This window comes from Callithrix jacchus, chromosome 1 (assembly GCF_049354715.1).
Source record: "Callithrix jacchus isolate 240 chromosome 1, calJac240_pri, whole genome shotgun sequence".
NCBI lineage: Eukaryota > Metazoa > Chordata > Mammalia > Primates > Cebidae > Callithrix > Callithrix jacchus.
The window spans coordinates 134,151,585-134,178,472 of NC_133502.1; the positions used below are offsets into that span (position 1 = coordinate 134,151,585).

At 36.3% G+C, this 26,888-nt stretch overlaps 2 protein-coding genes across 5 annotated transcripts in view; one reads left to right on the forward strand and one right to left on the reverse strand.

Annotated features, from left to right (window-relative positions):
• Positions 1-26,888, forward strand: part of IFT74 (intraflagellar transport 74) — a 109,478-nt gene that overhangs the window by 18,944 nt on the left and 63,646 nt on the right. For all 4 annotated transcript variants that reach the window (XM_054256903.2, XM_002742991.5, XM_054256906.2 and 1 more), the window contains 2 exons: positions 3,248-3,307; positions 4,723-4,784. In XM_054256903.2, coding sequence (XP_054112878.1) covers positions 3,248-3,307; positions 4,723-4,784 — 122 coding nt within the window. The remainder of the gene's footprint in view (positions 1-3,247; positions 3,308-4,722; positions 4,785-26,888) is intronic.
• LRRC19 (leucine rich repeat containing 19) lies at positions 9,905-25,505 on the reverse strand. The gene is made up of 5 exons (XM_002742993.6): positions 25,419-25,505; positions 14,358-14,447; positions 11,935-12,448; positions 10,823-11,011; positions 9,905-10,359 (listed from the first exon to the last, which is right to left on the reverse strand). Exons 2-5 carry the CDS (start codon positions 14,436-14,438, stop codon positions 10,031-10,033), a joined length of 1,113 nt encoding a protein of 370 aa, XP_002743039.1. The 5' UTR covers positions 14,439-14,447; positions 25,419-25,505; the 3' UTR covers positions 9,905-10,030.

Genomic DNA, 26,888 nt, shown 5'->3' on the forward strand with positions numbered 1-26,888 from the left:
GAACAGAAAACCAAATACTGAATGTTCTCACTTATAAGTGGGAGCTAAATGATAAGAACACATAGACGGGAAAAACAGAGGGAAAGGATCAGAAAAAGTAACTATTGGGTACTAGCTTAGTACCTGGGTGACAAAATAATCTGCACGACAAACCCTCATGTCAACCCCAGCTGTACAGCAAACCTGCACATACACCCCTGAACCTAAAATAAAAATTTTTTAAATTTAAAAACCAAAACATTTGATGAAAAAATATAGTTATTAATTTATTATTTAAAATATCAAATAATACATGAATACATACTTACTGTGAAAGATGAAACCATAAAAAGTACAACAAAGTGTCCCTTTATTTTCTACTTCATTTCCCTCCCTAGAAATAACTTAGCTTAACAGATGAGTATGTATTCTTCCAATGTTTTTTGTAAAATATGTTTACTGACACATACACAAATGTACACATGCTTTTCTCTCTAAAAAATATTAAATTAATAATTTAAATAATTTTAAAAGTAGCTAAAATTCATTAAATCCATGAATCCTATCCTATCAATGATTCTATCAATGATCATTGCTTTAAAAACACATTTCAACTTTATGGAGTGTTGTCATCTTCAAAATTTTAAAATTTGATGATTTAACATACAAATTGCCACCACCTGTATGTTTTACTCTAAATATTGTATACATTTTGTCAAAATAGAGTATATAACATAAATATAGTTCCACCAAAGATGCTTCTACCTGTGGACTTTCAGAAGACACAATCCCCTTGGCAGTGTTGATAACTGCTCAATCCTTGGGTGATATTGGCTCCATGAAAATTTCTAGTGTCAGACTTTTTTTCTTCTAACTCTTTAGGTGCTTTAGGCAGCAGTCGTGTCTGGATTTAATGAAGGAGACAAATTTTTATCTCACCACCCTTATTAAGAAATAATGTTGTAAGAAATAAACATTCTATCATAATGGTCAGGACAAGTTATGGTATACCTACTTGATATTGTTACCTTGTGTTTATCAGTGAAATTTTGCTGATTATAGTATAACTTTTTGTTGTTATTGGTGGTGGTGGTGGGTTTTTTGTTTGTTTTTGTTTTGTTTTGCTTCTGTTTTTTGTTTTTTTGAGACAGTCTCACTCGGTTGCTCGAGCTGGAATGCAGTGGCTCAGTCATGGCTCTCTGCATTCTAGACCTTCTGAGCTCAGTTGATTCTCCCACCTCAGCCTCCCAAGTAGCTGAATGTATAGGCACATGCCATCACACTGGACTAATTTTTTGTATTTTTTGTTGAGATGAGGTTTGGCCAAGTTGCCCGTACTGGTCTCAAACTCCTAGGCTCCAGCGATCTAGGGGGTATGCACATGTACCTTTGAATCTGAAATAAAATAACAGCATGTATATTTATGGTAGAGTGATTTATATTCCTGTGGGTATACACCCAGTAATGGGATTGATGGGTTGAATGGTAGTTCTGTTTTCAGCTTTTTGAGGAATCGCCACACTGCTTTCACAGTGTTTGAACTGATTTGTACTCCTATCACCTTGGCCTCCCAAAGAGCTGGGATTATAGGCATAAGCCATTGTGCCTGGGCTGTTTTTATTTTTAAATTAAATTTTTATTTTTTAGACGCAGGGTCTTGCTCTGTTACTCTGGCTGGAGTACAGTAGCATGATTGTAGTTCACTGCAACCTCGAACTCTTGGGCACAAGTGATCTTCCTGTATCAGCCTCCCAAGTAGCTGGGACTACAGGTGCGTGCCACCATGCCTGGCTAATTTTTAAGTTTTTTGGAGAGACGGGGTCTTGCTATGTTTCCCGGGATTATCTTGAACTCCTGGGCTCAAGTGATCCTCCTGCTTCAGCTTCCCAAAGTGCTGAGATTGTAAGCATGAGCCATTGCACCCAGCACTCTTATAATTCTTAAATTCCCTGGACTACACAATTCATAACAAACATTTTGTAGCGCCCATTATTCAGTGGGATTTTCTTTAGTAAATGATGTTCTGTTTTAAATATTAGAAAAATAGTTTTTATAAGGTATGAAATGACGTTAGATGAAAGGGAATTTTAGTTACACTAGAACACATTAGGCATATTACTTCAAATAAAATACTAGCATGGTCCAGGCACGGTGGCTCACGCCTGTAATGCCAGAACTTTGGGAGACTGAGGTGGGCAGATCACCTGAGGTCGGGAGTTTGAGACCAGACTGACCAACATAGAGAAACCCCGTCTCTACTAAAAATACAAAAAATTAGCTGAGCGTGGTGGCGCATGCCTGTAATCCCAGCTACTTGGCAGGCTGAGGTAGGAGTATTGCTTGAACACGGTTAGTGAAGGTTGTGGTGAGCTGAGATTACACCATTGCACTCCAGCCTGGGCAACAAGAGCGAAATTCCATCTCAAAGAAAAAAAAAAATACTAGCATGTAAAATATGCTGTTTATAGATTTAATGAGGTAATACATGATACAGAGCAGTTAGCTGGGTATCTGACATATAGTTAGCACTCAACAAATATTAGGTCTTCTTAGCACTTACTGATATCATGAGTGAAAAATGTGATATATGTCATACCCAAACAGTTTGCTTTTAGTAGACCTCTGTTCACATTCTGACTCTATCACTTGCTAAATTTCTTTATCTGTAAAATGTGTACAGTCATATCTACTTCATAGAGTGATTGTAAAAATTAAGTGAGTTAAAACATATGGAATAGTGTTTGAACTAGGTAAATACCCTATGTTGGCAACTGACATCCTTGCCTAACTTTTTGAAGTAGGCTTACTGCTGTTCTATCTGTGTAAGCCCTGTTGATAATTTAAAAAATCTTTTTACATTTCTACTAGTGTAAATTTGTAAATCTGCTAACATTCTTCTCTCCTTGGGGGCATTGGCAAGGGAAGAGAGAGTGATAGATCTTTCCAAAACTTTCGTCTTTTCCAGACCCTTATTTGTAAGCTCAGCCATCTTTTCAGAGCAGGCAAAGGTCTACAAGGTATGAACTGCAGGAGGAGTAATTCATTACTGCTCATTTATCCACGTTAAAAATGTAGTTTATTTTTTGGCCAGATACGTAATATATGCTTACTTAGGTAGCTCAATATTTGTTTTTAATTTTAAAACAGAAAATATTTAAAAGTATTAATACTTAAGTTACTACTCATTTGTGAGACTGAATGCCTAAATTATTTATAGAGAACGTGTAAAGATTAACAGAATGGTGTTTTTTTGCATTTCTGTTTCTAGTTGGTAGATAAACTTAATACCAACACTGAAATGGAAGAAGTAATGAATGAATACAATATGGTAAGAACATTTATAAATACAAGCAAATTTATCTATATAAGTCTTATCTTACAAAACAAAGCATTTATATCTAGAAATGGTTTGATGAAACTTTAAGTGCTATAGAGATGAATATTACTCTGATTGTAAATACCGCCATTATGTTGTATTCGGTGAGCTCCCTCAGTTGCTTTTTTAAATTTTCTTCCTGTTGGTTGGCTTTCCTAAGTGGATGTTTAGTGTCTGTCTACTGTGTTTGAACTGGCGTCACATGCAACATTAGTTAGGGAGTGCCATCTACATTTTCTTTTATAGATATTAGTTTATGATATTTCTGGCTTACTTTATGCACAAATGTTGCTGAATACTCAATGGTGACAAATGATAACTTTATATAGTTTTCGTAACCAGTGGAGAAAAATAAATAGATATGACTCCAGACATAATATTAATCTTTGATTGGTAAATGAGAATTTGTGTTTAACATGGACGTAACACTGGGAACTCCAAAAAGGGGGACGGCAGGAGGGCAATGAGGGTGGAAAAATTACTTCGTGGATACAGTGTTCACTATTAGGGTGATGGGATGGATTCACTAGAGCCCAAACCTCACCATTATATAATATCTCCATGGAACAAACCTGCACGTGTACCCTTGAATCTAAAATAAAATAACAACAAATTTTTGTTCAATATGCCGAGATGAATTATTTTGTAGAAAACAATAAACATGTTAATAGCTAGCTTATTTTGATTCTAAGCATTTGGGTGAAAACAGCATATAATGTATAATTTATATCGTTTATAATATATTTACACAAATAAAGACTATTCTGTGAAGACATAGAATTTATAAAATGACTCTTCTGAATTTGAGGTTCTTTAAAACCATGATAATTTAGTTACTTTTAGCTTTACAACACAGGAGAATTCACTAATTAAGAATCGTATTTCAATGCCAGATGTGAAAAGTAAAAACCTGATGTGTTTTGTCAGTTGGTTGGGATGGGGGTCCATTTTCTAGGCTGCGTATGCACAGTTAGAATTAATTAGGCGTACTCAGATAATATCCTGAATGGTTCAGGAATAAAACTTGTGGTGGTTCTAAATTTAACATATTACTAATCAAATATTTATATAACACTCAATACATTCTTCAAATGCTGTTTACATAAATTTACTTGAATTATTTGACGGATCACTGAACAACAATGAATGTTTTTGGTATGAAATTACAGTGCTTCTTAAAAAGACTTTTAAAAAATCTGGTATTGTTTGTTAAATGAGACAATTACTGTATTTTTTTTCTTAAACCTTGTATGTGGCACTAGGATGATTATAATAATTTTTTATTTAGTTTATAACCAAAATAACCTACAAAAAATTTTGGTTTAATTTTTATTTGTTACTAACTTATGTGTTAACTGTTTATTCAGCTTAAAGCTCAAAATGATCGAGAAACACAAAGTATGGATGTCATATTTACTGAAAGACAAGCGTAAGTATAGCTAATTTAAAACTCAGATTCATAAGTGAGCTTCACCAGGTAGTTTAAATTGTGATTCATTTATTTCCTTTTAAATTTTCTTAGCAATTTCCCTGTTGCCTTTTTCATTTAAAAATATTGACAACACAAATTTTGTTGCTTATACATCTGTTATCTTCACTTACCGTTAGATGGCTAAATTCTGTATAAAGAATATTACTAAATAGTTTACGTAAATAGGATTATACTGCTGGGAGCTGAAAACTTCCAATGAACAAGAACATCTTTATATCTAGTATTTTTAGTTTTAACCTAGGCTTGTAACTAATTTGAATTGTGGTTTCAGGCCCAGTCTAGTAAAAGACACACTATTCGTTAGGAAGCTATTTACATTATTTCATTAGCATGGATATTTAATAGTTATATTAGCAATCTACATAATATACATAGATTATATGTGTATCTTTATATCCTGTGTAAAGAATAAATACCAACTAACACTGGAAATGTAGTAATTGTGGCAGTGGGAGTAATGCCTACAAAGGTAGTAATAGGTATGATGTAGTTAACTTCTTCATGTGTTTTGTCAGTTGACTGGGATGGGTCCATATCTTACCCTGGGTAGGCACAGGTTGAGTTAACTAGACATTCTCAGATAAAATCCTGAATGATTCAATAACAAAACTTGTGTTGGTTCTAAGGTCAAAAAGTTGATGAAGAATAAGTAATTTAGAACCAACACAGATTTTATTCTTGAATTATTTATTCTAAGGCAACACAAACACAGACGATGAGCTATGTTGTGTAAATACACATACAAGCACATTTTCTCCCAGAAATTTATTAATATTAGTCTCTTTGAGAGCAAGGACAATGATAAACTCAAATCACTGTATTCAATTACCAAAATTCAGTAACCCCAAATACACTTGCTTGTTACCTCTGCATAAAACAGTAAATGTTTGATGATGAATAGATGTTAAAATACACTGAAAAAACATTTGAAAGATAAATGTAATTCTTCTGTTGATTAAAAACAGGAATCTCTTTCCCCCCACCTTTTTTTTTTTAAGAGAGTCTTGCTCTGTTGCCCATGCTGAATTGTAATGGCATGCTTATGGCTCACTGCAGATTTGAACTCCTGGTTCAAGGGATCTGGCCTCAGCCTTCCAAGTAGTTGAGACTACAGGTGCATGCCACTATGCCCAGCTAATTTTTTGTTTCTTGTGGAAAAGAGGTCTTGTTACGTTGCCCATGCTAGTCTCAAATTCCTGGTCTCAAGCAGTCCTCCTACCGTGGGCTTCTCAAGTGTTGGGATTACAGGCGTGAACCATTGTCTCTGGCCACCGTCTGTCATTTGATGCTGCTGTAAAATGACGTGTTAGAAACTCAAAATACTTGCAGTCCTTTTCCTTTTACAAGGAAAATTTTGTTCACAGTAATCAAGCTCTAACTTGAAAATGTTTTTCTTTTTTTGGTTATCCTGATTTTAATCCATTTAGCAAATATTTGTCATTTACTATATGTGAGATATTGTCTTAGGTACTTCAAAGAATAAGAAATACATAAGCCATAATCCCCTGAAGACCTTAAAGAGTTTAGAACATTTAAGTTCTCATTTATTTAACCATTTATCTCCAAATTATATAATACCTAGTTCAGGTTTTAAATATTGTATTTAAATATTTTGCAGACATTTCATCTAAACACATAATTTCAGGAACAAAAGTTTAAGAATGTCATAGATTTTTATGTCTTTTTGATTTTTTTGATTAAGGAAAATGTTCAAATATGGTAATTTGTTCTAAAGATGTGTCCACATCGTTTAAAAACTATATCTGTAATTTGTGATTGAGGCTGAATGAAATTGGTTCTCCTGTCTGTTTTAAGCAGAAATTGAAATTAAGCACAAAAGTTGGCTAGGCTCAGTGGCTCATGCTTGTAATCCTAGCACTTTGGGAGGCTGAGGCAGGTGGATCACCTGAGGTCAGGAGTTCGACACCAGCCTGGCCAACATGGCAAAACCCTATGTCTACTAAAAATACAAAAATTGGCTAGGTGAAGTGGCAGATGCTTATAATCCCAGCTACTGAGAAGGCTGAGACACGAGAATCGCTTGAACCTGAGAGGCGGAGGTTGCAGTGAGCTGAGATTGCGCCACTGCGCTCCAGCCTAGGCGACAGAGCAAGACTCTGTCTGAAAAAAAAAAAAAAAAAAAGAACAAAAATTATGGTTAGAAGTTTACTTTTATATAGAGCAGGAGAATAGATTTACTTTTTGTGTTAACCAGATGGCCAGCATCTCCGTAACACAAAGATCTATCTTGACTCTACATGTCCAGAGCGACCAAGAAATGCCATACCTTGAGAAGGCAGTTGCAAAAAGCTTCTGTTTTCATTCTCTTTTGGTACAACCATTTAGTGTGGTCTGACCATCTGGTTTATTATGGAAAACTTGTCCATAAAAAGTTGGGAAAACAGCCTCAATATATGACTACAACAATATGTAAGACACCTGGCTTTACTTCAGTTTCACAGGCTTGTTTGAACTAGTGATTCTCTTCTAATTCTACATTTTCTAGTTTGGTATTAGTCAAGATCAGTTGTCCTATAAAAATATATGTAAACATAGTTTTATACCCATTTATTTTTCTTTATTTGGTTAGATACTATTGAATACCCCATATTCAATAGAGGCCCTTGAATATAAAAGCTTAAGTGTAATCTTTGCTCCTCTGTAATTATATTTCATTTTGCTACATTTCCAAAATATTAATATTTGCATCCTATAATTAGGAAATATTTTGGGAGAATTATACATTATTTAGAAAAAGGTATTTTATGTTCCTATAATCTCATAATTGAGATTTAAAACGAAGCATAATTGGTATATAAAGAAATATTAGTCATAATATACTTATATCCTTTGTTGAAGACATGTTTCTATAAACACAAGTATGTATGTATCATAAATTAGTAAGTTCTTCTATTTTACAGGTATATCATCCTAAATAGTTTTTATTTTCTCTCAGTAGACATTTGTACTGAATTTATGATTTGTGTAACTTTCTAAATAACTCTTCAGTAGATTATGACATAGATCTATTTTATTTTAGTCTCTTTTCGCTAAGGAATTGTCAAGTACATACAAATTTTTAAAACTTTATTATAGAGAAATTTGAACATACACAGAAATAGCATATTATACCCTTATGTACTGAGCTCCCTGCTCCATCAGCTCATATTTAACCTTGCTCCGTCCATGCCTGTAGCCACTGTTCCATTCCATGTGTTATAATGAAGAAAATACCAGAAATATAATTTCACCCATAAATGTATTTCAGTGTTTCAGAGATACACTTATTTCTAAAAGACACAAATTCTTAATTTCTCTGCATATGAAGGTAAAATTACAGATTGTGCTACAGTTTTTAATGCCACTGTTTGCATTGATAAATTACTAAATTCTGATTGTAGCCAATTGATTGTAAGGAATTGGTAAATAATTCACTTTAGACCCTTCCTATTGCGGTCTATAGGCCAGCGTTTTTCAAAGTATGTTCTTTGGATTGTTATGGAACTATGAGCTCTTATAAGATATAACTCAAAGAATGGGTTGTGTTGTCAAGTAAGTTTGAGAAATTTTTAATACCTTGCTCTTGAATAATCAGAGGACAGTTTGGCCTAGTAAAGTCTTATATAAATCCTGTGGTAAAGAATCTTGTTTCACTTTGTTTAAACCTAGTTTTTTATATAGCAATTTGACCAGATACCCTTTTCTTTCTTTCTTTCTTTTTTTTTTTTTTTTTTTTGAGACGGAGTTTCGCTCTTGTTACCCAGGCTGGAGTGCAATGGCGCGATCTTGGCTCACCGCAACCTCCGCCTCCTGGGTTCAAGCAATTCTCCTGCCTCAGCCTCCCGAATAGCTGGGACTACAGGCACGCGCCACTGTGCCCAGCTAATTTTTGTATTTTTAGTAGAGACGGGGTTTCATCATGTTGACCAGGATGGTCTCGATCTCTTGACCTTGTGATCCACCCGCCTCGGCCTCCCAAAGTGCTGGGATTATAGGTGTGAGCCACCGCGCCCGGCCTCAGATACCCTTTTCTTCTGTCAATACTTGTGAATGTCTCTCTGGAAATTAGTATTCTAGGAAAACAATTTGGGAAACATTGCTATCTCCACCAAATAGATAGAAACAGCTGTCCATGGACGAACTGAAGATTCCTCAGTCCCAGCACAGACCAATTGAAAAAAAAGTCTCCCAGTCCCAGCACAGACCAATTGAAAAAAAAGATTCATACATAATTGTAATGCCTGCTTTGGAAGCCACTATGATGTTAAACTATAGTGATACTGCATTATGGTGACAGCCTTTCGTCATAACCAGAATCAATAGTGAGTTATTAGGGATATGTCTGAACATTGTCCTTGTGGCTTAAATTTTAAGGAAATTTAATGTGCTAATTCAGGAAGCATTTCAAAAAAAGATTTTCCAACTCTGTGAATTTATTCTGTGAGTGTAAAATCAATCTTAGTGTATTATTTAAGCTGTCTCTGTTCCCTCACTTTGACTTACCGTATATTAATAAATCCCAAACATTTATTTCTTTACTGATTGAGACCGTAGTATAATTTAATACATATTATGTCAAATATCTCTGTTAACATGAGAATCCATTCATTTTAATTAATGAATAATTTACTTTAAGCCTTTTTTTGAGAGGGAGTCTTGCTCTGACACCGGGCGGTGGAGGTTGCAGTGAGCTGAGATTCTTCTGCCTCAGCCTTCTGAGTAGCTGGGACTACAAGCTCCCACAACCAGGCCCAGATCATTTTTGTATTTTTTAGTAGAGACGGGGTTTCACCATGTTGGTCAGGGTGGTTTCAATCTCTTGACCTCGTGATCCGCCCGCCTCGGCCTCCCAAAGTGCTGTGATTACAGGCGTGAGCTAATGCTCCCTGCCTACTTTAGGCCTTTTTACTAGTCTGTATGGTTACCTGAACACTGTTAAGAATAGTAGTGCTAGTATTGTAGACTAACTATGTAACTGTCAGCTACCAAGGAGTGTCAGTTATTGTATTTGCACCCGCTTGCTCAGTACAATGCAGATAACATAATTTTATGATATTCATGTATGTCGTAATTAATATGAATGTCTGCTAACTATATTTTGGTATGCCACATGGTAAAATCCCCATATCTAAACTGTGAGTGAGCTTCTAACTTTGTTTTAAAAAGCAAACTTTGAAAAAAAATTAGTTTTCTTCACATAATTCATGGACATCTATATATTTGTCTTCAATAAATCCATCATCATCTATCACAAATGAATGTAATTGTTCAAATATTACTGTAGTTTCTTCAGAGTTTGTTTCTGGCATCTGGGAAAGAGGGCTTGGATTTCCAGTAAAACTATCTTCATAGGTTTCTGCTTCATGCTCTTCTAGGCGATGATGATTATAACTAAGCAGAATATTGTACCATATTGGGCATTTGATAGCAATAAAAATGAGAAGTGAAGTCATGAGTACAGTGACAACAACACCAACAAGAAAAGCCCAACTTTTTCCAAGAGGTTCATGTTCTTTAATGGAATACAGAGAGGAGAGAGAAAGAAAATTTGTTAAGTTGGCAAAATAATCATAATCATATACCCATTATCGTCAGTATTTGTATTAGAAATAAACATACATTGTAGTTTTCTTCAGACAAATTTTGTATGATGAAAGAATTCCCTTTTTTTAAAAATAGCTGTCTTTGCAATTTTGTTACCTTTTTACCTAAGACTACATTGATTTATGCTCATTAGGATTTGTGATTAGACTAGTTAAAACAAAGGCTCAGAGAAGTTAAATAATTTGCACAATGGTGTTTAGCTTGTAACTAGCAGAGCCTAGTTTGGAAAACCAATATTTTATAAATCTTTAGTTGAGATGAGAAATTGTTCTTTTACATTTTTTATAGAAATTTAAAATAAAGATAGCTATCTCAGTTTATTTAGTATGATACATTTAGCAGTGTTAATATTCAGAGTCAGCGTACATTACCTGAATTTCTTGTTAAGTTGTTCAAAGAGCTATTAAATGTTGAATTGCTGATGGGCTGAAAATGAATATAAAGATCTTCAGTGATAAGTGAAGAAAATTTTGAGTGGCATTCAGCCGTATGAGGTACTGTTTTGATATTGTAGCTCTTCAGGCTGTTGGGGTAGCTACACGTGGTGATGTTCTCGTTTTCTAGTAAACCAGAAAGAATAATATTTATTGTAGAAAAAAAATAGTTAATAACATTTTATAATTATTTTATCTGGAATTTTTGACATATATGTCATTCTTAAAGGCATTGTAAGAAAGAAATTCCTGTTGTATTTGTCTAGCAACACAATGAAAGAATGATACACATTTCTGTTTATTACGTTATTTTATGAATACGGCCTAAATGCAGAATCGGTTATTATTTAGTTTGTGTTAGTATTGATATTATTATTAATATAGTGGTTATAATCCAGATCTCAGGCACACATAGGTTTGCAGTTAAAATAGGCCACTTGTTTTCACTTAATCTTAAAAAATTAGTCTTACATACTGACTTGGCTAACAATACATGAAGTGACATTATCATCTCACGTATATAGAACATTTAAATTTCTTAATTTTTCCCCCTGGTATTGGAGAAGGAGAGCATCTATGCAGCAGTTACTTTTTAGTGTTTCTTCCTGTTTTGCTTAAACACAATTGCTTCCTTTTCTTTTCTTTTCTTTCTTTTTCTTATTTTTTAAGATGGAGTCTCACTCTGTTTCCCAGGCTGGAGTGCAGTGGCACGATTTCGCCTCACTGCAACCTCCGCCTTCTGGGTTCAAGCAATTCTCCTGCCTCAGCCTTCTGAGTAGCTGGGACTACAGGCATGCGCTACCACACCCAGCTAATTTTTGTATTTTTAGTGGAGACAAGATTTCACCATGTTGGCCAGGCTGAGTCTCGAACTCCTGACCTCAGGTGATCCACCCACCTTGGCTTTCCAAAGTGCTACGATTACAGGCATGAGCCACTGCGCCTGGCTGTTTCCTTTTCTTTAAAATATGATATGAGAGATTTTTCTGTGGTGAAACATTGAATTAATCACATTTTGGTTTTGCTTAATTAAAATTATGATAGCTTACCTAATGTCACATTTGATGTGTTCAACCAGTTCTGTAAATTAAATAGACTACAAGAGCAGTTCCATAGGTTTCCATATAAAGTTATTAATTCCAGATGAAATAGTGGTGGTACCTCCAAATAGCTTATCAAATTGCCTTGCAGATTCAGTAGTTTTAGGTTTCTCAGAGGCACAAATATATCAGCATTCAGTTGTTCTATTTTGTTATGGCAAAGATATAACTGTGTTAGCTTATTTAAGCCTAAAAATGCGCCTTGTTGAATTACATATATGGAATTTCTACAGATATTTAAAATTTCTAGATTGGAGAGGTTACAAAAACTGTTACTATATAAGATAGTAACATTGTTCTCAATCAAATAGAGCTCTGTGAGTAAAAAGTATGTTTGTATGATTTGTGTGTCCCTAACATTAAGAGTAATTTGGTTATAACTGAGATCAAGTATAGTAACATCTTTCTTGATATCTGCTGGAATCAAGGAATAATTCTTTTCAGTGAAATTATATTGAACTTCCTAAAAAAAAGAAAAAAAGAAATGCATTAATTAGAAAAAGTATTAATAGAATTTCCCTCAAATTTCATATTTAAGCACTTAGACATTAGAAGGAAATTGTTTTGGAAAAAAAAAACTACTATCTAATCTTCTGGTGTTGTAGTAGAGCACATCTTTTTCTTTCTTTATTGGGATGAAATACTAAAAACTAAGGACATCCTGATACATAAGATTGAGGAAAGAGATTCCAATTTTTTATACAGATATTTTCCAACTGTTATTATAAAATCATTATAGAGGGAGGCCGAGGCGGGTGGATCATGAGGTCAAGATATCGAGACCATCCTGGTCAACATGGTGAAACCCCGTCTCCACTAAAGATACAAAAAATTAGCTGGGCATGGTGGCGCGTGCCTGTAATCCCAGCTACTCAGGAGGCTGAGGCAGGAGGATTGCCTGAACCCCGGAGGCGGAGGTTGCGGTGAGCCGAGATCGCGCCATTGCACTCCAGCCTGGGTAACGAGCGAAACTCCATCTCAAAAAAATAAAATAAAATAAAATCATTATAGAAAGTAATAATATTGGTATATTCCCATTTATATATGTGGAAATACATGGTCAATATTAATTCTGTTAACATTTAATATTTCAGTGTGCATGATTGCTTTATAATGAGGAACTATATGTGTTTTTAAAATCAGCAGAGCTAACAACATTATACCTAGGGCTGTTAAATAATTAATAAGTAGGCTGGGCATGGTGGCTCACGCCTGTAATTTGGGAGGCCAAGGTGGGAGGATCACCTGAGGTCAGGAGTTCAAGACCAGCCTGTCCAACATGGCGAAACCCTGTCTCTACTAAAAATACAAAAAAAAAAAAAACAAAAATTATCCAGACATGGTAATCTCAGCTACTTGGGAGGCTGAGGCAGGAGAATCATTTGAATCCACGAGGAGGAGGAGGTTGCAGTGAGCCACGATTGCGTCATTGCACTCCAGCCTAGGGACACAGCAAGACTCTGTCTCAAAAAAAAAAGTTAAAATTAATAAATAACACTCAATATATAGCTTTCTGGGTTTAACAGCTCAAAGTTTGGTGTTTTAAAAGGAAATATTGATCTTTATCAGAAATGGAGCCATGCATTGAATTTAAAAAGCCACACAACCTGAAGTGTTTTCTTTATGTGGATATAGGTGGAAAGAAAGAAAGAGTTTTTGTTATTACTGAATAGTAAACGAAGAATAAAACTAAGAATAGTTTTTGTTTATTACTGTTTTTGCAGTTAGAATTTTTCACCAAGAATAATGCAATAGGAATTTCCCTCATAAATATGTGATTAAAAAATGTTTCCTACAATAAGTTTTTAGTCTTGTAATTAATTTATGATTTTATAGTGAAAAATTTCAGAACTCTCCCTTTAATCAACTTTTAAAGAACTCAGTTTTTGTTTGTTTGTTTTTTGAGATGGAGTCTTGCTCTGTTGCCTAGGCTGGAGTGCAGTGGCACGATCTCGGCTCACCACAACCTCCACCTCCCGGGTTCAGGTGATTCTCCAGAGTCAGCCTCCAGAGTAGCTGGGACTACAGGCACGTGCCACCATACCCAGCTAATTTTTGTATTTTTAGTAGAGATGGGGTTACACTGTGTTGGCCAGGCTGGTCTCGAACTCCTCCTGACTTTGTGATCCGCCTGCCTCGGCCTCCCAAAGTGCTAGTATTAGAGGCATGAGACACCCTGTCCAGCCAAGAACTCAGTTTTTTAAAATGAAGGCTACTTTTGTCAAATTGGAATTTGGACATACACAGCTAAGTAAACTTAGTTTTAATAGGTCAGATTTTCTTTGCTTGCTTATTGCCTTTTGATATTTTATGAAATATATAGAAAATATACCTTTGAAAATAGTTTTACTCCTTTGATTGTAAAAACTTACTGTTTTAGAAGACTGGCTTTTGTCTGATAATAGTATCATGGCGAGAGTCCAAAAGAGGATTGTGATGCCTGTGGCTTTCATGTTGCAGACCTGATAGAAAAGAGAGTATTTTCGTTTCAGTTGAAGACTAGAACTTTAGAGACTTTTTTTTTTTTTTTTTTTTTTGAGGCAGTGTCTTGCTCTTTTGCCAGGTGCCAGGCTGGAGTGCAGTGGCGCAATCTCCCCTCACTGCAACCTCTGCCTCCTGGCTTTAAGCAGTTCTCCTGCCTCAGCCTCCCAAGTAGTTGGGACTACAGGTGCATGCCACCACGCCCAGCTAATTCTTGTATTTTAGGAGAGATGGGGTTTCACTGTGTTGGCCAGGATGGTCTCGGTCTCTTGACCTCGGGATCCGCCCACCTCGGCCTCCCAAGTGCTAGGATTACAGACATGAGCCACCACGCCTGGGCCAAACTTTAGAGATTTTAAGGACATTTTGATTTTTTCCCATTTTGAATCTGTTTATTTTTTGTGTGTGAGACAGGGTCTCACTCTGTCACCAGGCTGGAGTACGGTGGCATGATCACAGCTCACTGCAGCCTTGGTCTCCCAGGCTTAAGCAGTCCTTCCAACTCAGCTTCCTAAGTAGCTGAAACACAGGCATGCACTACCATGCCTGGCTACTTTTTAAATTTTTTGTAGAGATGGGGTCACCCTATGTTACTCAGCCTGGTCTCAAACTCCTGGATGTGATCCATTTCCTTCTAACCACCTGCACGGCGTTGAAAAGTTCTGGGATTATAGACTTGAACTACTTCTCTGGGCCTTTCAAATCTACTTATTCTTGAAATACATAATACGTGAAACAAGTGCATGGCCATTCACCATCCTTGCACTCCAATCTTAACAAACTAGAAAGCCCCTTTAAAGAATGAAAGACTTATTTTTATTTTTTCTTTTTAGAGAGAATTAATATTTTTAAGCGTGTCATGTTAGTTTCCAGATCTCATGAAAGGAATTTTAAAGTAATTTAAGTGGTTGTAAATTTAAAAAATTTAATATATAAGTGCACAAAGTTCAGGAAAATATATATTTATATATGCATGTTTAAGTGTATGCTTACATTGATGCTCTTGATTTTTTCAAATTTAGGCATTATCTATTAGTATTATCTATTACTTATAGCTGTGGGAGACAAGAATCTTTAGCACTCTTTTTTCCCCATAGTAATTTTTAAAAATTTTATTGATGCGTGATATACATATATAGTTTTGGGGTACGTGTGATAATGTAATGCATTCATATAATTTTTTAAGATCAAATTAATGTACTTGGGGTATCCATTACCTTAAATATTTGTCTTTTCTTTATACTGGAAACATTCAAATTCTCTTCTAGCTGTTTTTAAATGTACAGTAAATTAGAGGAGAGGAAGAGCATCAGGAGGAATACCTAATGGATGCTGGGCTTAATACCTAGGTGATGGGTTGATCTGTGTAGCAAACCACCATGGCACACATTTACCTATTTAACAAACCTGCACATCCTGCACATGCGCCCTGGAACTTAGAAGTTGAAGGGAAAAAAATTATTGTAAACTATAATTACCCTACTGATCTAACAGTAGGCCTACTTTTTTAAGCAAACTGTATGTTTATATGCATTAATAAACTTCTCTGCATTCCTCCCTCCCCACCATCCTTTCCACCAACCTTTCCAGCCTCTAGTAACCACCAGTCTACTCTTAATCTGTATGAGATTCACTTTTTTAGCTTCCACATGCAGGTGAGAATGTACGATATTTGTCTTTCTGTGCTTGGCTTATTTTACTTAACATAATGACCTCCAGTTCCATCCATGTTGCTGCAAATGTCAGGATTTCATTTTTTTATGGCTGAATAATATTCCTCTGTGTGTGTGTGTGTGTGTGTGTGTGGGTGTGTGCGCGCGCGCGTGTGTGCGTGTGTATGCTACATTTTCTTTATCCATTAATCTGCTGGTACTCACTTAGGTTGATTCCATAGTTTGGCTGTTGTGAATAGTTCTGCAATAAGCATGGGAGTGCAGTTATCTCTTCAATATATTCATGTTTTTTTTTTTCCAGCTGTATACCCAGTAGAATTGCTGGATCATACGTATATTTTCAGTTTTTTGAGAAACTTTAATACTGTTCTCCAGAGTAGCTATTCCAATTTACATTCCCAACAGTGTATGAGGCTTCCCCTTTCTGCACATCCTCATCAGCATCCATTATTGCCTGTCTTATTGAATAGAAGCTACTTTAATGGGGGTGAAATTATACCTCATTGTAGTTTTGATTTGCATGTCCCCAATGATTACTGATGTTGAACATGTTTTCCACATACTTGTTTGCCTTTTGTATGTCTTTTGAGAATATTCAGTTCTTTTGCCATATTTACTCTTTTTATTTGTTTGTTTGTTTTTGGCTAGTGAGTTGTTTGAGCTCCTCATATCTTCTGGTTACTAACCCATTGTTAGATGGGTCATTTGCAAAGATTTTCTCTCATTCTATGGGTTGTCTCTTCACTTTGTTGATTATTTCCTTTGCTGTGCAGAAGCTTTTTTTGCTTAACAAAATCCCATTGGTATGTTTTTGCTTTAGTTTCTCGTGCTTTTGAGGTCTTACACAAAAAAATCTTTGTCCAGACCGGTGTTCTAGAGCAATTCCCCAGTGTTTTCTTGCAACAGTTTTATAGTTTGAGGTCTTAGAGTTAAGTCTTTAATCCATTTTTTTTTCTGGATATGGCAAGAGATAGGAGTCTGGTTTCATTCTTTCGTATATAGTTAGCCAGTTTTTCCAGCACCATTTATTGAAACAACTGTTCTTTCTCTATTGTATGTTCTTGGCACCTCTGCTGAAGATGAGTTGGTGTAAATGCATGTATTTATATCTGTCTGTCTTTATACCAGTACCATGTAGATTTGGTTACATTGTAGAAAATTTTGAAGTTAGGTAGTGTGATGCCTCCAGCTTTGTTACTTTTTGCTCAGGGTTTTTTTTTTTTTTTTTGGCTATTTTGGAATCTTTCATGGTTTCATATGAATTTTAGGATTTTTTTTTTCTACTTCTATGAAGAGTGTCACTTTATTTTGATAGGAATTACATTGAATCAGTAAATTGCTTTGGGTAGTACTGATATTTTAACAGTGTTCTTCCACTCCATGAGCATGGATTATCTTTCCATTTTTTTATATCCTCTTCAACTTCTTTCATCAGTTTTTTATAGTTTTTGTTATACAGATCTTTCACTTCCTTGGTTAAATCGATTCCAAGGTATTTTATATTCTTTGTAGCTATTGTAAACAGGCTTGCTTTCTTGATTTCTTTTTCAGATTCTTCACTGTTGGCATATGCAAATTCTACCGATTTTTTTATGTTGATTTTGTATCTGGCAACTTTACTCAATTCAGTTTAAATTCTTACAGATTTTTTGTGGAGTATTTAGGTGGTTTTTTTTTTTTTTTAAGTATAAGATCATGCCATCTGTAAACAAGGCTAACTTGACTCCTTCTTTTGCAATTTGGATGCCTTTTATTTCTCTCTCTTGCCTAATTGCTCTGGCCAGGACTTCTAGTACTGTGTTGAGTAAAAGTGGTGAAAGTGGGCATCCTTGTGTTGTTCTAGCTCTTAGAGGAAAGGACTTCAATTTATCCCCATTCAGAATGATGTTAGCTGTGGGTGCGTCATATATGGCATTTGTTATCTTGAAGTGTGTTCTTTCTGTGCCCAGCTGAATGAGAATTTTATCATAAAGGGATGTTGAATTTTATCAACTGTGTTTTCAGCATTCATTAAAATAATTGTATGGTTTTTGTTCTTGGTTTTGCTAATGTGATGTATCATGTCTATTTTATTTTATAATAATAATTATTTAAGGTAGAGTCTTGCTTTGTTATCCAGGGTGGTCGGAAACTCCCGGACTCAAGTGATCCTTGCACTTCAGCCTCCTAAGAAGCTGGGATTACAGGCACATGCCACTGTGCCCAGCTTATCATGTGTATTAGGCTGTTCTTGCACTGCTATAGTGAAATATTTGAGACTGAGTAATTTATAAGAAAAGAGATTTAATTGGCTCACAGTTCTGCAGGCTGTACAGGAAGCATGGTATAGTTCATTTTTTGGGGAGGCCTCAGGAAGCTTATAGTTCTGGGAGAAGGTAAAAGGAGAGCTGGTACATCACATGTTAAAATCAGTGCGGGAGCAAGAGAGTGGGAGAAGAGGTGCCACACACTTTTAAACAACCAGATCTCTTGTGAACTCAGAGCAAGATCTCACTTATCACCAAGGGGATGGCCCAAAGCTGTTCATGAGGGATCCGCCCCCATGATCCAAACACCTCCCACCGGGCTTCATGTCCCACAGTCAATATTACAATTCAACATGAGATTTAGATGGGGACAAATATCCAAACTATGTCATCATGCTTATTGATTTGCATATGTTGAACTACCTTTGCATCTCTGGAATGAATCTCACTTGATAACAGTGAATAATCTTTTTAATATAATGTTGAAATTTGGTTTGTTCTTACTGAGTTGAGAGTTTTTGCATCTGTGTTCTTCTGGGACATTGGCCTGTAGTTTTCATTTTTGTTGTGTCCTTGTCCTGTTTTGGTATCAGGGTCATACTGATCTTGTAGGATGAGTTTGGAAAAATTTCCTCCTTTTTAATTGATTTTGGAGAGTTTGAATGGAATTCGTATTAGTTCTTCTTTAAATATTTTATAGAATCCAACAGTGAAGTCAATGTAAATAGACTAAATTCTCCGATTAAAAGGCATAGTGCTGGCTGGGCGCGGTGGCTCATGCTACAACAATCCCAGCACTTTGGGAGGCCGAGGCAGGCAGATCACGAAGTCAGGAGTTCAAGACCAGCCTGACCAACATGGTGAAACCCTGTCTCTACTGAAAATACAAAAATTAGCTGGGCCTGGTGGCAGGTGCCTGTAATCCCAGCTACTTGGGAGGCTGAGGCAGGAGAGTCGCTAGAACCCAGGAGGCAGAGGTTGCGGTGAGCCCAGATCACACCACTGCACTTCAGCCTGGGCCATAGAGCAAGACTCAGTCTCAAAAAAGAAAAGGCATAGTGCTGACTGGAAGCTACTGACTGGCTGTTTAGCGGATCCTGGTACCTCCCCTTCTTGTACTTGCTCCACCATGATTAGGAGTTTCCTGATGCCTCACCAGAAGCTGAGTAGACATTGGTGCCATGCTTTTGTAACTTGTAGAACTGTGAGCCAAATAAACTTCTTTTCTTTATAAATCATCAATTGTCAGGTATTCCTTTATAGCAGTGAAAAATGGACTAACATATCATTGTTCCCTGTTTGCTGTTGTTTCTTGTGGATGTATGTATGTGTCTTTGCATTGTCAGATTAGTTGTTTATTCCAGTATTCTCTGTATGGCTTGTTTTTGTTTTTAATGAATATATTTGCTTAGAGGGTCTTTTACCACTAGGTTGCTGCCTCCTTATTACCTCTAGGTGGCACCTTAAGCCCAACTTCACTTTGGCTCTGGTAAATGACAGGAGTGCGGCTCTTCCTGAATGGGAGAGGTTCCAGGGGATAGCCTGGTAATGTGGGAAGGCTGACTAGAGGTTCATACCCAACCAGCCTTCCCACACTAGAGACCTATGGAGCAAACCTCCTAGAAAGTGGTGCTGCTGAACAGCTACTCTGATTTCGTATCTCCTCTGGCTGAGTTATAGAGCAGTTTCCAAAGCTGGGAATGGTAATCCTGTCTCCCCTCTTTGTCCCTGCCGGTCCTCAGGAATATTTCTCCCTTTAGGCACTTGAGATGTTTCCCATGGGTTAAAGCATGGACAGGTCTCCTGTCAAGGAATACAAGATGGTGGGTAGAAACTGTGATTTGGGGGAAATTTTTTCACATGCTTTGTGCTTGGTTGAATGAGGGGAGGGGCATTGTGGCTATGGAAGTCCAGTTCTCGGTTTACCATCTGCTCAAAGTTTGTTCACTTCTCTGTGACCCTAGAACTGTCTCATCTTCACATTTGAATTCTGGGATATTTCTGGTAATGATCTCAGGTCTGTATGTTTGTTTTTGGTTTCCTGTAGAGGGGATTGAAGCCAGCTTGCTTTTTGGCCACCATTTTGAATTGAAAGTCCCTTCAACTCTCTTTCTAATACCTCCTTCCTTCATCTCCAGCACATCAAATATATACTTCCTATGTCTTTATCTCCCAACATAGTTACTTCTAGTTTTGGTTAGATGAGTATTGTGTTTGTACTATCATCAATGTACCAAGTTTTTATTGAACTTAGTAAATAAAAAGCTATTATTGACTAAGACATTTAACAGGATCACTTTTCAGTTGTTGCACCCTTTTTGTTTCCTGCAAACTAATTATACTGTTTTTTCATGTGCTTAGTTTTCTATAGTTTTTCTTGATATGACCAAACTCTCCCCTAGCATGCCTTTCATTCATTTATGGATATTAAGTATTTAATCTGTTTTATCAGCTCAAAAAGTCCCTTCCGGAGCCTGCTACCATGCTCTAATCTAGAGGAGCTGATCACTAGGCCTTCTGCACAACTGTTTACTTCCACCTTCATCAGAGTCTACCTTTAGCCTTTGTTACTGGACACTTATTTTCTAGAACACTCCGTCTTGGTTTGTTGTCTTTTTTCAATGGAGCTTCCTCAGTAGTTTCCTGAGAATGTGGATAGGAGGGAAAACTTTTTAGACTTGGAAGGTTATTTTGGCTAGAGACAGAATTCGAAGTAGGAAATAATTTTCACTCTAAATGTTGATGTCATTACCCCACTGTCTTTGAGTTTCTAGTGTTACTGTTAAGCATGATACCATGTCATTCTAATTATTTATCAAAGCTTTTAAAATCGATAGTATATTCATTGCCCTGTGTCTTTGTGGAAGTCTGTTTTCATTTATTAAACTGGGTACTTGGTCAGCTCTTTCAATCTGGAAGCTATGTCACTCAGTTCTAAGAAATTTTCTGAATTATCTTATTGATGATATTGATAATTTTCTTTCTTCTTTTTTGAGAAGGAGTCTCACACTGTCACCTGGGCTGGAGTCCAACCTCCACCTCTTGGGTTCAAGTCATTCTCCTGCCTCAGTCTCCCAAGTAGCTGGGACTATAGGCGCCTGCCGCCACGCCCAGATAATTTTTGTATTTTTAGTGGAGATGGGGTTTCACCATGTTGGCCAGGCTGATCTCAAATGCCTGACCTTGGAATCCACCTGCCTCAGCCTCCCAAAGTGCAGAAATTACAGGCATGAGCCACCGCGCCTGGCCCCTTTCTTTTTTAAAATAAAATTTCACTGTTTCTTTGTAGAACTTCCTTAATTGGGTGTTGGACCTCCTGGAATGATTTTTCAGTTTTTAAAACCTTAATTGGGCCAGGCGTGGTGGCTCATGCCTGTAATCCCAGCACTTTGGGAGGCCCAGGCGGGTGGATCATGAGGTCAGGAGTTTAAGACCAGCCTGGCCAACATGGTGAAACCCCATCTCTACTAAAGATACAAAAAAATTAGCCAGGCATGGTAGTACAAGCTTATAAACCCAGCTACTCGGAAGGCTGAAGCAGGAGAATCACTTGAACCTGGGAGATGGAGGTTGCAGTGAGCCGATAATCATGCCATTGCACTTCAGCCTGGGTGCAAGGGCAAGACTCTGTCTCAAACAACAGCAACAACAAAAAAACCTTAACTGTCCTACATTTTATCTCTTTGTGTTCCTTTCTGGGAGACATCCTCAACTTTATCTTCACACTCTTAAATTTTTTTTTGACATCTTTTTTAATTCTAAGAGCTTTTTTTGTTTCAGAATATTTTCTTTATTAGTATCCTGTTGCATGAGTATGTTATATTTTCTTGTTTATCGTTGTGCCTTTTGTTCATTCCTTTTCTTTGAATAGCCTCTGTATCCTTGGCTTGTGTTTCTCCAGTTATCTCTGGGCAGTGTCCTTTATATTGGAGGCCTTCTTCATAGTCTGTTAATATTTTGTTTAGGGCTTATGTGTGAGAGTTGGAAACTAAAAAGCTGATAGGAAGATTCATTTGTGTGAGTTTCATTGTTTCTAGACTTTACCGTAGAGTGTAACTGCTAGACTGTTGTTTCTTAGAGAATGTCATTATCCACAAAATGACTCTTCTAATTTCCTGCCCGAAGAAATAATGGCATGGTAGCCAGCATTCTGAGTGCGAAGTGATGAAAAAGCTGGATTTGTATCAGTATTTAGTATGTAGACTATAACGGAATCTCAACAATGCCTTTGTACTCACTCATGCCTACTGCCCAAATTCCCTTTGTTTTATTCTCATGGTAGGGGGAACCTCTAATCTGCTTGTGTAGAGAAGGAACATTATCTGGCTAGGCAGAGACAGAGAGGAATTAGCCTCTCCTCTACTTTCAGAATACCTGGTGCTGCCAATTTCTGAGCGATTTAGAGTTTCTGCAGTATAATTCAAGTGGCTCTCAGCTTTTCTCATTGCTGACTTGGGAAATTTTGTTTTCCTAGTCAATTATTAGGAAATTTAGCTATTAGGTTTTTGGTTTCTTGGTCTCATTGTTATTGACTCTTCTTCCATTCTCTTCGTCCTTGTTAGTTTATATCCCTTTGTACCTTTTATTTTCATGTTAGTCAGGTTTTGAACACAATTTGAAGTTAATGGGTGCATTTAACATGTCAGCTTTGCCTAGAAATTGACATTTATAGGACTATACTCTTCTTGTCAAATAGTTACTTTTTTATTTAATCATTTTATTGATGAGCTTGATGTTTCTTGTTCTTTATCTCTGTTTCGTAAAGTCAACTTTAGAAACCCTTCTGCAAACAGATTATCTATTTGAAAATAAATGAATATATTCTGTCATCCTTCAGGGTGTTATGAAATTTAGTCCTTTGAGCCTTCTTACAGCATTTATTACAATTAGTTATTTACGACTTTAAAGTAAAGTTTATTTCATTACAACAGGGAATAGAAAAACGAATCAGAGTAAGCAAGAATCCACGCAGCATAGTAAAGTTTGTCACCTCATTAACAATGAGGAATTTACTGGTATTTTAGTGCTAGTCTGTTCTAGTCAACTTCCTCTTTGCCTTTGATTTGTTGACCCATTTATGCTTTTTCCCCTTCTAACTTCCTTCTTTCCATAGTTAAATCAAATTTGCTAGGAAAAGCTACTCTGTCTCCTAGATTTTCTAACTTCTTTCTTTCCATAGTTTAATCAAATTTGCTAGGAAAAGCTACTGTGCCTCCTAGATTTTATACAATTTGGATGTAGAATCCCTTTTAGAACCAGAAGTGCGTTTAAGCGATCACTTCTTCAAGGTGATTACCCACAGAAGAGGGATGCCTAAATCATTTACAAAAGGTAGTTTATCTATATTTAATGATTTCTAGGAACAGGTGTTCAGCTTCTTCAATGGCTTGTTTCAGTTTTTCTCAATGCTATGGTGAAATTCTTCCTCATGTCTCTGCTGGGATGCAGAGGTGACTTGCAGAGGGCAGGTGAGTAAGGAAGTACAGTTTTTTTCCAGAAACGAATAGGATGGGGATAATGAAAGAGAGCAAATAGGATACAAAGAAAATTAACTAGATTTAAGGTAAAAGTTGATGTGAAATAGAAGCAGATGAAGAAATTATAATGGAGGCAAGGCAGGACTGTGAGCTTATGTAGAAATGGAGACAGAGGATGGTTTTATATTTATTATCTGTATCTACTATTTAATACTAATAATTGTTTTCCTTAAGTGTGCTAAAGGAAAAAAATCACAAGGAATAGAAAGATTTTTTTCTTTTCACTTGATAGATCTTAGAAGCAGTGTATACTCAGCTCAAGGTAGATTCTGTACAAGAAAGCATTCAACAACTCTGAAGCATTGTTAGGTCTCAAGCTGTGGAATATATTGATTGATCCATACTATCCGTGAAAGTTTTCACGTATTAGTGTGCCTTTTGGGAGGAGAAAGATTGAAAGAGGGGGTGAATGTTGACTATCATGACACTGAATAAATCCCTAGACAAATGGGTTTGCTAGCATTATTGGGAATCTTAAAAAAAAATCAAGCAGAATAGCTAGCCAAGCAGATTATGCAGAAATTATCCATGAGTCAATTGAGCTTATTTCATCAGTTGGTTTAAAAAGAAGTTAATTATTATTGCCATTTATTCTCCTTTTGGAATATTTTCTCAATTTGGATTTTTTTTTTTTTTTTGAAATGATAGTTGAGTTTCATATAGGGATTACTTAGGAACTAATATAAAATAGAAAACTGGAACAGAAAGTAGAATATCAGTTTTTTTTGTTATTTCACAAAATTAAGTGCATTTTTACCTAGCATATTACCTTAGTTACCGAAAAAAAAAAAGAGCTTTACTCAAACGAAATGGTAAATACTGAAAAAGAAGCATTTTTCTTTAAATAAAGTTTCAAGTACCTGTTTCTTAAGTTACTTACTTTATTTAACACTGTAATTATTTTGGTTTTGTTAAATAAAATCTAAATGTAGTTTTGCCATTAAGCATTTTAGATGTTTATGCCAGAATTCAATGTATTTGGAGTAAGATGTTAATAATACACAATTAACTTCATTTCTTTCTTGAACCATTTTGTGTTTTTTGTTTTTTTTTTCAAATTTAAAACCTTTTTGTAATGGAAAATTTCAAGGAGGAAACCTAAGTAAGGAGAATAGTCATCACCCTGCTTCAGTAATTATCAATTCATGGCCAGTCTTTTTTTAATCTCACAAGTTGGCTGTTTGGCTGATATCACTTCAGAACGCTCTGTGATTAACATATTTTAAAATAAAAAAATCTTATAAATTTATTGGCTAGTTGAAACCTTTCCCCCCCCAAAATTGACTTTGTGTTGTATTCTAACATTTAGTAAAGACCCTTTGGCCATGTCCCAGGTATATAGCATTTTTGAGGTAGACCATACGAAAATATAATCATATTTTCTTCTCTTTTGTCACTTCTTAAAGGCAGAGATTGTTGTATAGACTTAACAAACTTAAATATGATTTTTAAAAAAATGCAACAGTAATCAAAGCTATAAATATATAGGATCTTACCTTTACTTTTTTCTTTTGTCTCTAAGACTGGTGTGCTAATGGAAATTTTCCTGTTTCTTCTACAGCATTAATAAAAGTATATCGTCTGATTACATTTCACTTTGTTTTAACCTTTGTACCCAGTGAACAGGTAATTAAAAAAAAAAAACTAGACTTCCTTAGCAAAATATTGACTAGAAGAATAATTTCTTAAAGTCATCTTTTCCTTTTTCAGTGTAGCAAGTAAGGCTGTTTGCCTAACCTTTGTGTTTCTGTTTTTTTTCTTTTTTCTCTCCTTTTTTTGAGATGAAGTCTCGCTCTGTCACCCAGGCAGTGACACAATCTTGGCTCACTGCAACCTCCGCCTCCCGGGTTCAAGCAATTCTCCTTGAGTAGCTTGGATTACAGGCGCCTGCCACCACACCTGGCTAATTTTTGTATTTTTACTAGAGACGGGGTTTTGCCATGTTGGCCAGGCTGGTCTCGAACTCCTGACCTCAGATGATCCACCTGCCTCAGCCTCCCAAAGTGCTAGGATTACAGGTGTGAGTCACTGCACCCAGCCACCTTTGTGTTTCTAAATGACTCTTAGAAAATTTTATTAAAATATTAACAATTTTACTTGTTGATTTAGCGTTTACAATATTGAAAATGAATACTTCTGAAAGATATACTGTTGCTAAATTAATTTATGTTTGTCCTGAAGGTATTTTGTGCTTAGAAAGATTCAAATTGAGGTAATCCCAGCACTTTGGGAGGCCAAGGTGAGAGAATAATTTGAACTCAGAAATTTGAGAGCAGTCTGGCTGACTTAGCAGGACCTTGTCTCTGCTCAAAATAAAAAAATAAGAATGTTAGTTAGGCATGGTGTTGTGTGCCTTTAGTCCCAGATACTTGGGAGGCTGAGGTTGGGGAATGGCTTGAGCTAAGAAGTTGGAGCCTGTAGTGAGGCATGATTGTATCATAGTCCAGCCTGGGTGGAAAGTCATGTGGTGTCAAGAAAGAGGAAAGTTGAGAGAGAGAGAGAGAGAGAGAGAGAGAGAGGGAGAGGGAGAGAAAAGGAGGAGGAGGAGGGGGAGGGGGAAGGGGAGGAGAAGGAGGAGGAGGCGGAGGCGGGGGAGAGAGAAGAAAGGAGGGAGAGAGGGATTCAAATTGTGGAGAGAGGGATTCAGATTGTAAAGGTACTTGTATTCTGTTGAGTTTCAACTCTGTGGTTTACTTATTTTTATGACACCATCATCCGTGGAGGAGGGAGAAGGGAGGGAAGGAGGGAGAACAAAGGAGGGAGGGAAGGATTCAAACTGTAAAGATACCACCAAGTTGTATATTCTATTGAGTTTCAACTTCTTGTTTACTTATTTTTTTGACACCATCATCAGTGGTTTTATTGCCAAGTTGTAACAGGAGCAAAGTGCTCAGAGCATCAAAAAGACCTGACACCTGGACATTATATGGCCTTTAGGAAATCAGTTGACGTTTCTTATGCCGTAA